Consider the following 15829-nt stretch of genomic DNA (forward strand, 5'->3'; position numbering starts at 1 on the left):
CCCTGTGTTTAAAGCAGACTGTTATTACAGCAATCAAAAGGTCAACTATTGAAAACGTGCACTTAAAGTTAAATGTTGTCTGTAATCCTTCTTAACACTTTAAATCACAAGAAATATGACATAATCAAATCACAGTACCCTACAGTTTCATTTCTAGGTAGTGGTTTTAGTTTCATTTTGACATCCCAGCTTTTCTGACGCTTGCTTTGCCTTTTTGACTGCTGTTATGTTTCAGCCAGGGTTCTTTCTTTGGCTAGGAAGTTTCTTTTTATGTCTTTTTGTTCATTTTTGATTCTTTTGTTTATGTTAATATTGTTGGTCATTTAGTTTCTATATGCTTATGTACTTTCAAATTATGTGCCATGAGGCAGGGCCACCTAGCCATCACCACCACGGACTTCCCTCAGCTGTTCTTCTGAATGGTGGTGGTGAGTTCTTTAGTGTTTATTCTTGTTCCTCTGTAATTTATTGAATTTTTGTGAAATTAGGACTTGTTTATTATCGGATTGCCTTTATTACAAGCAACTCCTTTCGCCTTTTGTGCTCTACAGAGCTTTCTTTTGTTACAGAGCATTTTTGTTTTAATAAATATTTGTGTTTATAACAATTCTATGTGTCTCTCTCTCTCTCACTTGCCGGGGATTTTTTATGGTGTTTCCTCTCTAGTAGGCATTTTTGGAACTGTTTGGGATGTATGTGCTTTGGGACCCTTCAGGTGAATGGCTAAGTGATAGCTGTGATTGAAAAAGTAATCAAATGTTGCATGATCATGGTAATGGTCTGAGAAGGCTCAGGAGCAGGAAATCATTCATTTACTGTGGAGTTTGTGAATATTTTTGTTTGTTGTGATTAGATTTTCTGGTTTTCTTGATTTGCTGTGCTCTGTATTAAGGATTCTGTTTTTTGGATTGAGTTTTATGACTCAACTACTTAGGAATATCTTTTAGGCAACTGCCTTTCTCATCCTTGTACTCTGAGTTTTTTATTGTAATTTTCTGATATGTGTTTAAATAAATCCTTTTAAAGGATTTCTGTTTGCGCTTTTTATACAAGTGAAGGGTTTATGGTTATCCCACTTCTTGTGGGGTTTTTGATATATATTGTAAGAAAGGTGCTATATTGCGCCCGACCTGACACAGATTGGACACGGGAGGCACATATAAAAATAAATCACTTTTTATTTTCTTCAGCTGGAGGGCACGTCTTCCCCGTAATCCCTCCAGCCACAACACAGTCCCAAGCACAAAAAACACACTACAACACTCCTTTTCTCTCTTACACAACCACTCCTCCACAAGGTTTGTCCTCCTCCTCCCGACTCTGGCCCTCCGAATGGAGTGAGGCGGCCCCTTTTATCTTGTCCTGGATGTGCTCTAGGTGCCTGACGATGAACTTCTGGCAGCACTCCCCAGTGTGGCATAAGTGCTGTTCTTGCACCCAGGAGCACTCCAGATATAAACCATCCCTGGTCTGTCAGCACTTCCTGGTGTCCCGGAAGCGCTGTCCCCCAGGGATCAAGGACCGTCCGGGTGCCCAGGGAAAAGAAGTGCCGCTCTCCCGGTTCCTCCTTCCTCCAGGCATCCCAGCGAGGCAGGGTTCCTGGCTGTCTATCATTTGATATATATATATATATATATATATTAGTAAAAAGTCGCTATATAAGTGCCCGACCCGACACAGATTCACACCGGAGGCACGTATAAAATAAAAAGAGTTTTTCTTCACCTGTGGGGCATATCTTACCCGTAATCCCCATAGGCACAGCACAGTCCCAAGTGTTGGGACTCTCCTCTCTTCCTTCCACAACCACTCCTCCTAGGCAACCTTGCCCTCCTCCACCCGACTCTGGCCACTAAGTGGTGGTTGGTGGCTCCTTTTATTGGGCACCCGGAAGTGCTCCAGGTGCTTTGATTGCCGACATCCGGCTGCACTTCCGGGTGTGGCGAAACCAGTGCCCAGAAGGGTCCAGCAGCTCCTGCTGCAGCACCCCCTGGCGGCACCTGCGGAACCCAATAGGGCTTCACAACACTCCAAACCCCATGAAGCCCTGGGGGGGTCCGAGGCACCGCTGCAACCCAGGAAGGCTGCCATCTAGCATCCAGGGGGAGGTATTGGGTTTCCCATGCCTGCTCCCCCAGAACATATGTGGCAGGGTCATCCTGGTCGGGCATGGGCACCGGCTGCCTGCCACAATATATATATATATATATATATATATATATATATATATATATATATATATATAGTAAAACGTGCTATATAGGTGCCTGACCCGACACAGACTCACACTGGAGGCACGTGTAACAACAAAAGAACTTTTTATTTTTCTTCATCTGTGGGGCACGTCTTCCCTGTGACCCCCACAGGCACAACACTGTCCCCAGTATACAAAAACGCACTCTTCTATGGCACCACCACTTCTCTAAGCTTTGTCCTCTTCCTCCCGACTCTGGCCCTTAAGTGGTGGCTTCTGGGCCCTTTTATAGTCCACCCAGAAGTGCACCAGGTGGTTGATTGCCAAGTTCTGGCTACACTTCCGGGTGTGGCGAATATGCTGCCCATACGGGCTCAAGAATCCCAGCTGCAGCACCCCCTGGCGGCACCTGCCGGGACCCAACATGGCTGCACCCAACTCCAATTCCCATGGATCCCTGCGGGAAACCGAAGCACCGCTCCAACCAGAGTGGATCTCCATCTATCATCCAGGGGGAGGTATTGCACAGTCCATGGCTGCTCCCTATGAATATACAGTGAACGGGAGTCCCGGCCGGGGTGTGTAATAAATATATATATACCTATATTATTTTTCTAGTTGTTTTGCCTGCTTCCTATTTTTGGGCCTGCTCCAGGGTAAGGTTAGGATGTAGTACTAGGGGCATGGTTGAGTTTAGGTGACCCTCTTCTGGGCAGACCAGTTAAGATTCTGTCCTGCTCCCATTTTTGTTTTAAAAAAGCTTTGCACTCATTTTGTCTTTGAGGAAGCTTCATTACGTAATCATCAATCAACAAAGCATCACTCAAATCATAGAACATAAAAAGGAAACAAAGACAAAATTAATAATATTTACAATATAATATTTCAAAGGAAACAAATAAATAAGCAGAAAACAGATTTGAGCCTGGGGTGAGACCCTGGCTAAAACATAACCACACATTCTCATACAGCGTTATAGTTTAACTAGCTTTACTACCCATCTGAAACAAGTTGAAATTTCAGTAATCAACAATGATCTCAGTATTAACGCTTGCAGTACATATATGCCTCTGCTATATGCCATTTGGTATGGAATTCATAAAAGCAATGTTAATACTTGTAATGTGCCATCTGTTGAAATGACAGAGACATTGCAATCGGACAAACACACAAACTCTTATTCTTTTATTAAGGTGCATAATGGGGGAGCCACATATAGCATAATTGGTCTGAACAATAGTTCAAATGTTTCTGGTAAAAGAAGACCGTGAGGACAAATTTCTGAAAACATTTGGTCACCCATCCCCTTGACCATATGGCTGTACCTAAGGCTCACTATCTATTCTCCTGTAAATTACTTCTAGCTTATAATATTTTCAACCTGTTGTGATGACTCATCTCAAAAATTGACAGTTTCTCCAAAGCCTGTGGGTTTCCCAGCTGGAAAATAATTCTTTCAGTCATTCCAGCTAGTAATCAAACACACGATAATAGGACTTAATTGTTTTAAGTGTGGAGGTCTCCAGTCATCGCAAGACCATGCCCCAGAGCGCAGAGCTTCGCTTCTCCTGTCAGGCCCTGTAGAATATACTTAACCGTGAACAGAAATCTTTGCAGGCTGATTATGTTGGCATAACTAGAGTGGAGATGCTGCTTAGTTGACCACTACCTTGCCCTCTTAACTCCAACTCATTTTCAGCCTTCCACTTTCTCCCAAAAAAGCAAACATGTTGTAAGACCTTCAAAATGTTACCATAAAGGAGACTAGAATTCAAACTGTCCTACCCAGATAAAATTCACTCCCCTACAGCCCAAGTGGCTACTGAACTGGCTGGCTTTAACCTACACCAAGCCAAGTGAGCTTTAGCTTTAAAAGTTCAAAAATATAAGCAAAGTCCCAAAATGTGATCAAAAAGCCTCATAAGGCAGGAGGTTTCTGTAAACCTCTGGCTTGAAAAGGGGTGGGCGACAAAGAATCTTTATTAAAGAGGATTTGTTCTTCAGAAACAGAAAAATATAACAATTCCCAAAAGAGAAGTCATGCCAGGAGTAAATGTGATTGTAGTCCTGCTTCAAGAAGATGATTGCACATGGTCTCTAGGGGACACTTCTCCTGTGACAGTGGCTGTGATGCATGGTGCTATTGTGTTCAGTCTGCCAGAGCTCCCCTTTTGATGTGCCAGTCTTAATAAGCATCTGTACGTCCAGACTGCCTAGAGCCGCACCTCTGGCTGTGTGTACCCTTCTTTCCTCATCATCATTAACACCAATGCACTATGGACACCTCCCATCAGACTCATTCTGCAGTTCCGGGTTCTACCTACCATACGACTCTGTTCAAAGTACTATAATTGCATGAGTGGTACACAATGATGTCTACTAGGCTTGAAGAACAGTATGCACATATAACAACAAATGTGAACGCCATCCTTTTGAGCTTCTTTGGCATCACTTTACTGCCTCAGGCATAAGGGCCACAAGATATACAGTGGTACCTCTGGTCACGACCGCAATTCGTTCCAAAACTCTGGACGTGACCCGATTTGGTCGCGACCCGAACATAATTTCCCCATAAGATTGTGTGTAAATACAATTAATCCGTTCCAGACCATACAAACTGTATGTAACTATATATTTTTTAAGCACAAAAGTAGTTAATTATACCATAGAATGCCCAGTGTGATAGTATACTAAATGTTAAAACATTGAATAACACTGAGAAAACCTTGAACAACAGAGAAAGCTAACATTGTAAGAGTTCGCGCTTAACCCTTACGAACCGCTCGCTGTAAACAATTTTTTTTATGAGTTTTAAGCACAGGGAAAAAAAATTAAATGCCACTTCTCATGTGAAACTTTTCAAACCATCCTCTACTGGCTTTAAATTCCTCACCTTCGCCACTCGAAGGAGGATTTTTTTTCAGCAGCTCGCCGTGAATCTTCCTGGCTTTCTCGCATATGATCACCTCGCTCACGCTATCCCCTGCAAGCTGCTTCTCGTTCAACCCCACTAGCAACAGTTTTTCCACCTCTTCCAGCACTTGAGGCCTCTGCTTGGTTAACACTGTAACTCCTTTTGCAACATCAGCTGCTTTGTTAGGCCCTGTATACGCAAACAAAAGAAAATGGGAAATCATTGGCGCGCACGAACACGCGTAGGGAAACTGTCCGCTAGTGTTTTTGTTCCCCACCAGATCGTGTTGTCGTTAACAGATGCAACATTTTGGCAAACTCGATTTGCACATGTTCAGAAACGTTCGTGACCAGAGGTTCTACTGTACATAGTAATAATCCAATGTCAATGTCCTCCTTTTCATTATTTACCTCCTTCCCCTTGGTAATATCTTTCATAAATATAACATTAGCTTCCACTGTTATGCGGATGACCCCCAGCTCTATCTCACTAGCAAACCTACTGTTTCCTTTCCACCCTCCTCACTTATTGATTGTATAGCAGAAATCAAATCCTGGTTTTCTTCAAATTTTCTTAAATTAAATAACAAAGTGACAAAACTGAGGTTCTCCTCATTAGTACAAAATCAACATTATCCAAAACTGATCATTTTTCATTTGTTATTGACAATTCCTCTGTCTCCTCTTCCCCACAGGTGTCATCCCTGACAGTACTTTATCCTTTCAGTCCCACATCTATAACATCTCCCGGTCTGCATATTTCCACTTGCGTAACATTAATCGTATTCGCCCCTCCCTCACTCCCCACACCACTGCTATCCTCGTTCATAGCCTTGTCACTTCTCGTCTGGATTATTGCAATTCCCTTTTCTTTGGTCTTTCTCTCAGATCTCTTTATAAGCTTCATCTGGTCCAGAATTCAGCTGCCCGCATCATTACTAGAACCTTCTCTATTCACCGTATCACTCCTGTTTTTCAGCAGCTTCACTGGCTTCCAGTTAAGTTCCGCATTTAATTCAAAATTCTTCTGTTAACATTTAAGGCTCTCCACAACCTCGCCCCTCCATATCTGTCTAACCTCCTCCATGTTGCCATTCCTTCCAGCACCCTTAGATCCTCTTGACTGTCCCCTTCGCCTGTCTTACCAGCTCCCCAGCTCTGGAACTCACTACCATCAGAGCTTAGAAATATTGGATCATTTTCACTTTTTAAATCTAAATTTAAAACTCAGACTGCTTTTTCTCTTTGATTACAATTGCTCTGTCTGATTTTAATTTTTGTATTTTAGTTTTGTTTATAATCTGTGTTTTATCTATTGTTCTGTGTCCTTGAGTGTTTAGAAAGGCGCCTACGAATAAATAAAATGTACTATTATTATTGTTATTATTAAAACCGAAAGTCCACCCAGTCTGTTAATGGCTTACATGAGTCAAAGACCTATAAAAGAAGCCAAAATTCAAGACAACAATAATTTAAGGGAAAAGTTCACATGCAAATGAAGGGTTTACCATTTATGGTCACTCCATTGACATCTCATGCATTGCGTCTCCCAGGGATTTGTGGGAAGTGACTGTGAAGGAAACACCCAACACCTCACTCTGAAATGTCAGCATCCATAATGGCGAATATTTTCCACTTTTTAAAATTGTCATAAAATGAAAAAAAAGTTATATTCAAAATCTTTGACATGCAAAACTATTTAAGCAGATGTGTATTTTTCCAATATACATTCAAATATACCCACCAAAAAATGTACAAAAATCAGTGATCACAACAACCACTAATTTTAGATTTTCTTATTTGCTTTCTCTACTTTATTGTGTGGTCTTTGTCTCTAGTTATTGTTTTAATAGCAGTGTGGTGGTAATTATTCGCTCTCTAAAAGTTATCTATTGTTCTGTGTCCTTGAGTGTTTAGAAAGGCGCCTACGAATAAATAAAATGTACTATTATTATTGTTATTATTAAAACCGAAAGTCCACCCAGTCTGTTAATGGCTTACATGAGTCAAAGACCTATAAAAGAAGCCAAAATTCAAGACAACAATAATTTAAGGGAAAAGTTCACATGCAAATGAAGGGTTTACCATTTATGGTCACTCCATTGACATCTCATGCATTGCGTCTCCCAGGGATTTGTGGGAAGTGACTGTGAAGGAAACACCCAACACCTCACTCTGAAATGTCAGCATCCATAATGGCGAATATTTTCCACTTTTTAAAATTGTCATAAAATGAAAAAAAAGTTATATTCAAAATCTTTGACATGCAAAACTATTTAAGCAGATGTGTATTTTTCCAATATACATTCAAATATACCCACCAAAAAATGTACAAAAATCAGTGATCACAACAACCACTAATTTTAGATTTTCTTATTTGCTTTCTCTACTTTATTGTGTGGTCTTTGTCTCTAGTTATTGTTTTAATAGCAGTGTGGTGGTAATTATTCGCTCTCTAAAAGTTAGTTGGTTGTGGTAAGCACTGCAACAATAGCTGATCTTCTGCTGGCTGAAGCCTACTTTATATTAATGTGTTGAATGTGAATGTGTACAATGTCTAATTTTGTATTTGTTGAAATATTCTCCATGATTGTGTATCTTACTTTAAGATCTGGTGCCGACTGGTGACTGCAGCCTATAATTACTTCCATGTGACCAATTTCTTCTGGATGTTTGGAGAAGGCTGCTACCTGCACACTGCCATTGTCCTCACATACTCTACCGACAAGCTGCGGAAGTGGATGTTTATATGCATCGGTTGGTGTAAGTAACCTCTTTTGACTTAGTTCACCCACAATTACTGCTAACTAGGATGTAGTGATGGGCAATTTGTGAAAGATTTGCGCTTTTCAATTAATCTTTTTAGTGAGCCATAAAAATCGATTTGCAGGCACAAGTGAATCAATGCAGTGGAGTACAACATGAATGCTATGGTGCTTGCATGATGTCAGCAGCAACTCACTCACTGATGAATCATCATACAAGTATTATATGGTAACAACACACTGACACTGAGTATTTGTATATTAAAATGTAAAGTTATTTGTGCAATTTGTTAGCATGTTTTGAAGTAGAGTATATATGCATAATATTAAACTGATATGTTTATGTCCCTTTGTACATCCATCAAATTAAATTACAGTCACACAAAACTAAACCTTGGAAACTGACTGAAACCCATGACTGTCTGATATCTGGCAAACTGCAAAGCAATTCCCAAAATGAAAGTGTTATCAATTGGAAGATTTGTCCAGTATGGTGAGACTAAATGTATTCAGTATTGTACTTAGGAATCGCAAACATAACAAAAAGGGGTGAGAGTAAGTCCTCCAAAAAGAGCCACAAAGCAGGCCAGGCCCTTCACTAACCTTCCTGGAAGAGGCTTACCCAAAGTCAGCCAGCCAGCCAGCTACTTCTTACAGGAGGCAGACTACTTAGGCCTAAAAATGAGACGCTGCAAAATGAACAAAAATGCCCTTTTAGAAAAGGAAATCTGTTAACATCTGGCTTGAACAGACAAGTCCAAAACAAGAATCTTTGCAAATAAAAAAATGATCACAATTAAGTAAAGAAAATAATTAGGAAATAAGGGAAAAGGGAAAAAAGAGTATGCCTGAAAAGGCAACACGTCTAGATTCACAAACAAGTATAAGAATCAAAGGAACAGAGAAAAAAATCCACAAAACAAGAGAAACAAGAGAAAAAAAATAATACAGAATTTCAAAAACAAACTCAATGATCCTCTGCTGTAATTCTTTCATTGACTCTTTATAAATGCAGAGGGTGGTCCCAGAAGTAGTGGTGTCATAGTGGCGTCACCTCTTGGAGGAGTTGCACCTACTAAACATAAGGAATATCAGAACATTTAACAAGACAGTACAAAATATTAAATGATAATAAACACTTGATAGGAATTACACAGTAACATGAAAAATAATGAATACAGCAATTAAACGGTATACTGTACATACAAAAGTCCAGGCCGTAGCATAACAACTCATTTTCTTATTTTAATGGTGTTTAATGTATAATTTAACATTTGAAATGGCACCTATATACATTTTTGGGTTGTATGTCTGTGATGCATCTTGCTGGGGCCGAATCCACTCCACCCGATCTTGGATTGTACTAAGTGGCTTTGAGAACATCAAGTTATTAATTTACAATTGGCATAAAGTGCACTGGTCTCCATATTGGTATTGTGCCTTAGAAGTATAACTGGCATTTTTCATGATAAGTGGTATATAAAGTAACCTAATGGCCCCTTGGTGCTGTCCATAACAATCTGTACGAGTGTGAAGGTCACTATTTATGGATGTATACAGGGGAGCTGAGACCCATCCAGGCAGCAGAAGGTGCAAGGCAGGAACCAACATAGATGGAACACCATTCAGTTGAAGATTCCACGTTTGTAAAATGTTGTCTCATGAAAGGTGTTATATACCATGAAAAATGCAATTTTTGATAGGGCAACTGCTTGTGCTCAGCGTTAAATAATTTTCAAACCATTTTGAATGACATCATTTAAAATACAATTGACTGCTCTATAGAGTGGGTGACACAGTAGTCCAGCAGTTAGCCCTTTTGTCTCACAGCTCCAGGACCCTGAGTTCAGTTCCTACTCCCCCCACCCCACATTTTAATGATCTTCTACAATATTGAGTGAATTTGCCCTGTGATGACATGACAACCCATCCAAAGTTGGATGCTGCCTTGTTCCTAATGCTGTCAAGATGAGCTTCAGCTCCTCTCAGACCAGATGTGGAAAATAGGTGTCAAGCTTTGTAAAGGGCTCTTGTAGTAGTGCGCAACATGACAGGCGCTGTAAAATAAGAATTAACTGTGTGGGGAAATGCCAGCATTAGATTTTTCACCTTAGCCATGAAAGTTGAACTCATGTCACTACAGCAGCACTAACCACAGTGCCACCCCCACGCGCTGTCTTTCTCCTCACCGTGAAGAGCCATCATGATGTCTGAATTGAGCTCCTCTACTCAACGCTACCTCTAATTTTCCAGTCCTGCCCTGCTACTGTTGAGTTAACTGTGGACAACAAGGCGCACCGCCTTTCCTTTTCTGCTCCATTTAATCAGACTCTAATTACTTAGTGCAGTCTTCCTTGTCTCGCCCTCGGCTGCCATTCAACATTCACTTTATTATCCTCATTGCTGTGCAGGCTGTTTAAAGCCTATTGTTGTTTCCAAATGGTTTGTGTGAAAGGCTTTGTTATGATGCATCATGGTGAAAGGTGCTATACAAAGTGAAGCCCATCAAGATTCCAAATGATGGCTTAAGTCACAGAGGCGTTCCCAAGTGTGTTGGCACTGTCTAGAGCCCAAATGCAGAATGCAAAGAGGCACGCCTACAATCCTGCATTTTACCAATGGCCTCTATGGACAGTAGAGAGTAAGCTCGTCCTTTTCTATTTGGAGAAGTAAAGGCTTAGACTGTTTTTAATTGTTACAGATTCTTCCTTTTATTTTGCTTATTTCAATCTAGAATCATTAGGGGCAGGTGTTTCAGACACAAAACAGAGACAGGAATCCACCATGGAGTGACAGCCCATGTGGGGCACACACATCAGTTGGTGTAAGCAGCACATTTGTGGGATATGGAACAAAAGGCAGGAGACAAAACTCACACACACACTTGATATCAATCTATGCAGTTCTGTGCAAAAGCCTCCGGCACTTATGGAAAAAATGCTGTACAGCAGGAATACTTTCAAAAATAATGTCACAAATATTTTTTTTATTAATCAGTAAACTTCCTAAAAAGTGCAGTAAACGGAACAAAAAAACACCAATGTGCTCGATGTGACCACCCTTTACCAATTGGTCCTCCATCATGCAGTTTCTAGAGGTTTCTACTTGTCTCTTGTTCTGTTACTGCAGATTTTGCTGTCTGACTAATTATTCCTAGATTGCCCAAATGATCAGCCCGATCAGTGCTCTGTGGTCAGCCATACTAGGTATCTCTTTTCCACTTTTTATAATTTTGGCCATGTGTTTGTGGTCATGAAGTTGGGACAAATCAGACACTTCCCTGATGGCACTGCATGATAGATAAGCATCTGTCTGGACTCCTCAGCCCTGAGCAACACATTAAGTTTGATCAAATCTACAGAGAACCTCCAGCGTGCTTGACTGTTGCCTGCAGACATTCATCCATGTTGACATATTTCAGCTAGGGTTCCTTCTCTGGCTGAGGTTCAAATGCTTGTTTTATGTCTTTGTTGAACTTTTTTGATTTGTTTGTTTTAGTCCCAAATGTTTTCCAGACATGAAAAGCTGTGTATGTTTGAGAGGGTGGAAAGAAGGTGGTTATCGTGCAGAGGTGCTACAGATAAAATGCTTCTCTATCTTAAAGTACTTCCTGCATTGGTTCCACATTCTGAGTGAGTGATGCACAATTGGGTTGTTAGTATATTGGCAATAACTTGTATTTAGTGGGGTACAAAGCAAGGAATATAAAGAAGTGCTTCAGGATTTTATTTCTATTGCGGACCAGGCCTGTGTATGTTCGTCCATTTGGGTCAACGTCCAGGTTTTTATAGTTTGTATATTTGCCACCCAGTAATAAAACTGAAAGTTATTTTATACATTTTATCTATTTGTACCTAAACCTGTGTTATGTTTCATATCAGAGGCCCAGTCAAGAAGAAGCTGATATTAGACATTTTTCCCACAGCAGGAACTTTGTTTTCAGGAGCCAGTGAGTTCCTTCACGGTGTAGGCCTTGTGCTTCCTGGCCATTTTCATGTGTTACCACTGTACAACAGGCATTGTAGCCATTATTCAAAATACAATATGTGACACGCAAAGAAGAGCAACGCAGTGCAAAGTGAGGCACTACTAGGAATTTACAGGGGACCCCTGCACCTTATTGCCTCAAAGTGATAACGACTCAATCGGGGAGATTATTGCCTTGTGTGGCTAATCAGGGAGACCACCATGAAAAGTAATGCAGTGCAAATTGTGGTGACTCTCCAAAGTCCAAACTACTAGCAAATTTGTAAGATGGCACCAGTGCTTGTCAACTACTCAGTACAGTTCATCGCCTGATCCCCACCCACGATAGCACCTGGCTGAATAAAAAGTACTGTACATACTCTGGAGTAGGAGCTAAAAAATTACTAGAAATTACCTACTAGGAACTACAAATGGCCCCAGTTGCTGCACTGGATTTGCTTCAAAGTTCCAGAGTTTCTCAAAGTCACTGGTTCCTGAAAAAAGGCTTCTGCTGCGGGAAAGCACCTGTTAAGAGCAGGGTGTCCAGCAGTGATTTGCTAAGCCAAGAACTTGTGTTCCAGACAGAGCAAAATAGACAGTCTGTCCTGTAGCTGTGACTTTTGGCTCTATTTCCACCTCAGAGGAATGGCTTTTGGTTGTAACTCTTCCACAGAGACCACTTCTGATATGAGTTCTCTGGAATGTGCATGGGTTTACCAGGGTCACAGTGGTTCCTGCCTGTTCTGAGTCGATAATCGTGCTGGACATGCGCTAATTTTGAATGAAAGTCAGCTTGACGTACTTCTTGTTTTCTGCACTCATTTTTCATGGCTGAACAAGGCCTAGTGAAGCTTGTGACATCAAACCAAGAAGATTCCAGAGAGCAATGACTGTGAAAGGTACTGAGTAAAGGGTCTGAATACCTGTGACATTTCAGTTTTCTGTTTTTATTAAATTTGCAAAATTTTCTAAAATCCTATTTTTGCTTTATCATTATTGGGTACTACGACAGTAAATATAGATTGATGAGGGGAAAAAAATCATTTAAATGATTTTATCTCAGGGCTGGAATATAACAATGTTTAAAAAGTGAAGGGGTCTGAAGACTTTGTGAGAGGAACTGTATCTCTCAAATATAAAAAAAAAAATATTGGAAGGAGACGAGACGTGATTGTCTCAGAGACACTTTCACGTCCCACGAGACGAGTCTTCATGCCAAACGATGTAACCATGCCTGGGTCCGCAAGCCCTGCGAGACAAGAGCTTATGCAAAGAGATTTGGAAAAGTCCTGCATGGTTATGTCAGATACATTTCTTGTAGAGAGAAAGAAACGATATTCACTCACAGGCAGTTATACGTTGCATTGTCACGATGGAATTCCAAACACAGAATCAAAATTCAGTGCGATATTGGCGAAAAGTTAAAAGCGAAAAGAGATCAAATATATGGACATAGGTGATATGACAGAAGTGCGCAGCACGAAATGCAGATCACGCACCATGGCACCAGCAGCAGCAAGTACACAGCCGATCGAACAAAGAGGAGGTAAAAAAAACCTGTATTTGTTTCCAATTGTGTCACCATTTAAGAGGGGGTGTCGGAGGAGTGACCGTATCTCCTTGGGGTGGGTTCAGCCCCCCTCTTCACATCACGAGCGGCAGAGACGCAAAGTGGTTGCCGCATAGCACAGGCTTTTGTGTGGGCGAGCAAATTGAGCAGGGGGCAAAGCCCCTTAGTTTAGTAAAGGAACCAGAGAAAGGCCGGCAAATGTCTAGGTTTCCAGCTTGAATAACTCCTGTCGTTGAAAATGACATTCTGAAAGTCATGACATGCTTTATTGAGCACTGCAGTCAAATGGACTCCCTCTTCCAGGCTTCCAGTGATTTCTTCTTCACATTTGATGGAAGAACCAGAGACAGCATCTTGAAACTCAGCACGGCTATTCTTGCATTGTTTCGTCATCATGTTAATGAGTGTAGTTTCCCCAGTTATTTCCACTTTTGTCCACTGTGTGTCGTCTTCATGATCCACTGAAGCCCCTTACTGTCATGTCTCATTCAGGGTTCCTCCCCTGGCTTAGGTTTGAATTCATGTTTTTCCTGTCATTTGTTCATTTTTGTTTCTTTGATTTATGTTGTTTATGTGCATCTTTCTTTATTTTTGGTTTTGTCTATGTGCATAAGCTGCCTTTGTTACGTTCCATGTGTTTTGTGGGTGGTTCCCCCAAGAGGCAGGGCCACCTGCCCTTTGCCACCAGGAACTGCCCTCTGCCATATAAATCTGGAGGGTCTTCCAAGGTTCCTGATGGTTCATTGTGAATGTGCTCTGGAGTTGGTGAGTTAATTGTGTTTTTGCTGTGCTTGTGCCTTTGTTGTATTTTTGGAGTTTTGATCGTCATGCTCGGTGTTGGACTGCGTTTCTGGATTACTGTATTGGGACTTTGTTTGCATGGGATTGTCTTAATGTTTTTGGGCAATTCCTTTGCTTCTTGTGCTGCATGGAGCATCATTATATTTGAAGAGCATTTTGTGAGAATAAACATTTTGTTTTGTTAAGATTTGGTACATGTCCTTATTACTAGCTGGGATTTGATGGTGATATCCCACTTTAGTGGACATTTTTTGGAACTCCTTGTGGAACTTTGAGACTTTTCAGACTCCAAATCTATTGAATCTCGGCTCAGAGTGTCTCTGTCTGCACCTTTAACCTTCCCAAATTTGTAGGGTGAAGCACAATCGTGCATCCAGCCCCCAACCATTTTCGATGTAAACTTCTAACTACTAGATTTATTTATTTATTTATTTATTTATTTATGCAGATGCCTTATTTTTATTGCTGTTTGTTTGCCAGGCTGTCTGCTGTCATTATTCTAATTGGATGATTTTGCTGTTGAAGGTCACAGCACTTAATGTTCATGTTTCAGCAAATACTATTAATTATTTTAATAATGGTGAATGGATTGAAACAGTAAAGCATAATGGATGCAATCTGGTAGTTGATTTTTAAAAGGTAAATAAAATTGAGAAATATCAATTTTTCATCGTCCTTTTATTCAGGTCTGAGGTCAGCTTTATTTTTCGGATCCATTGCTATCACCCATTTATTTCACAATTTTTTTCCTGCCTTGTACCCGATGCTGCTCCAGATCTTGCTGGCTGAAACAGAGGATAGTTGTTTCTAAAAATCACAAGCTGTGGCAGGGCAGTGTGGACCATGAAAGTCTGCACGGGTTCATTATAGAGCTCATCAGGTCAGGCCTGCCTGTGTCACCTAAATTCCAAAAGCTAAGACTTTGATTTTTTGAGTAATTGAATAGAAAAGTGTGGACTCCATGATGGTGTGGTTGTTAGTGCTTTTACCTTACTGGTCCATTGTGCTGGGTTCAAATTCTTCATGGACTTTTCATATTTTCCCTATGTTGTGAATTTGTGTCATGAATTTGGGGTCCCTTAGCAAACAGTGTCTCAAAATGTCCACATTGGGGTTTGGGGGTGGGGGTGTCAAACCCCAGCTAGTCATGAAAGGTGAAGCATAGGATCTTTGTAAAGAAACTAATTGTTTTCACAAAAAATGCTCTTCTTAATAAAAAGCTCCACAAAGCAAAAAAAAAAAAAGCCATGTCAGGAGTTGCCATACCAAACAATGTCTCAATCCACAAATCCAAAAGAAGTGTCAAAAACAGAGCAAATGGTCCAAATCCACAACAATAAATCACTAGCAAAGCAAAAGATACTAGAACTCACCAACACCACAGGTTTATTCAATGAACCACAAAGGACTGTGGGTTTTCATCATTCTTTATAGGGCAGGAGGGTCTCTAGATTCAGCACTTATTAAAGGTTTAGCTGCCACCTCCGGCCCAATCTCCATCACTTTAAAGTGGGTCGGGGTCCCCGGTGGAGTTTTTGCATGTTTTCACCCCTTATAGATTTTGTGTGGTCGACAAGGCTGGTGGAGGGTTGTTCCCCTTGGACTGTTCTTACTGTTGGT

At 40.9% G+C, this 15829-nt stretch overlaps 1 protein-coding gene across 1 annotated transcript in view; it reads left to right on the top strand.

Annotated features, from left to right (window-relative positions):
* crhr1 (corticotropin releasing hormone receptor 1) overlaps positions 1 to 15829 on the top strand; it is a 231140-nt gene that overhangs the window by 192872 nt on the left and 22439 nt on the right. Inside the window, exon 7 of the mRNA XM_051936421.1 lies at positions 7717 to 7870. Coding sequence (XP_051792381.1) covers positions 7717 to 7870 — 154 coding nt within the window. The remainder of the gene's footprint in view (positions 1 to 7716; positions 7871 to 15829) is intronic.

This window comes from Erpetoichthys calabaricus, chromosome 14, assembly GCF_900747795.2.
Source record: "Erpetoichthys calabaricus chromosome 14, fErpCal1.3, whole genome shotgun sequence".
Lineage (NCBI taxonomy): Eukaryota > Metazoa > Chordata > Cladistia > Polypteriformes > Polypteridae > Erpetoichthys > Erpetoichthys calabaricus.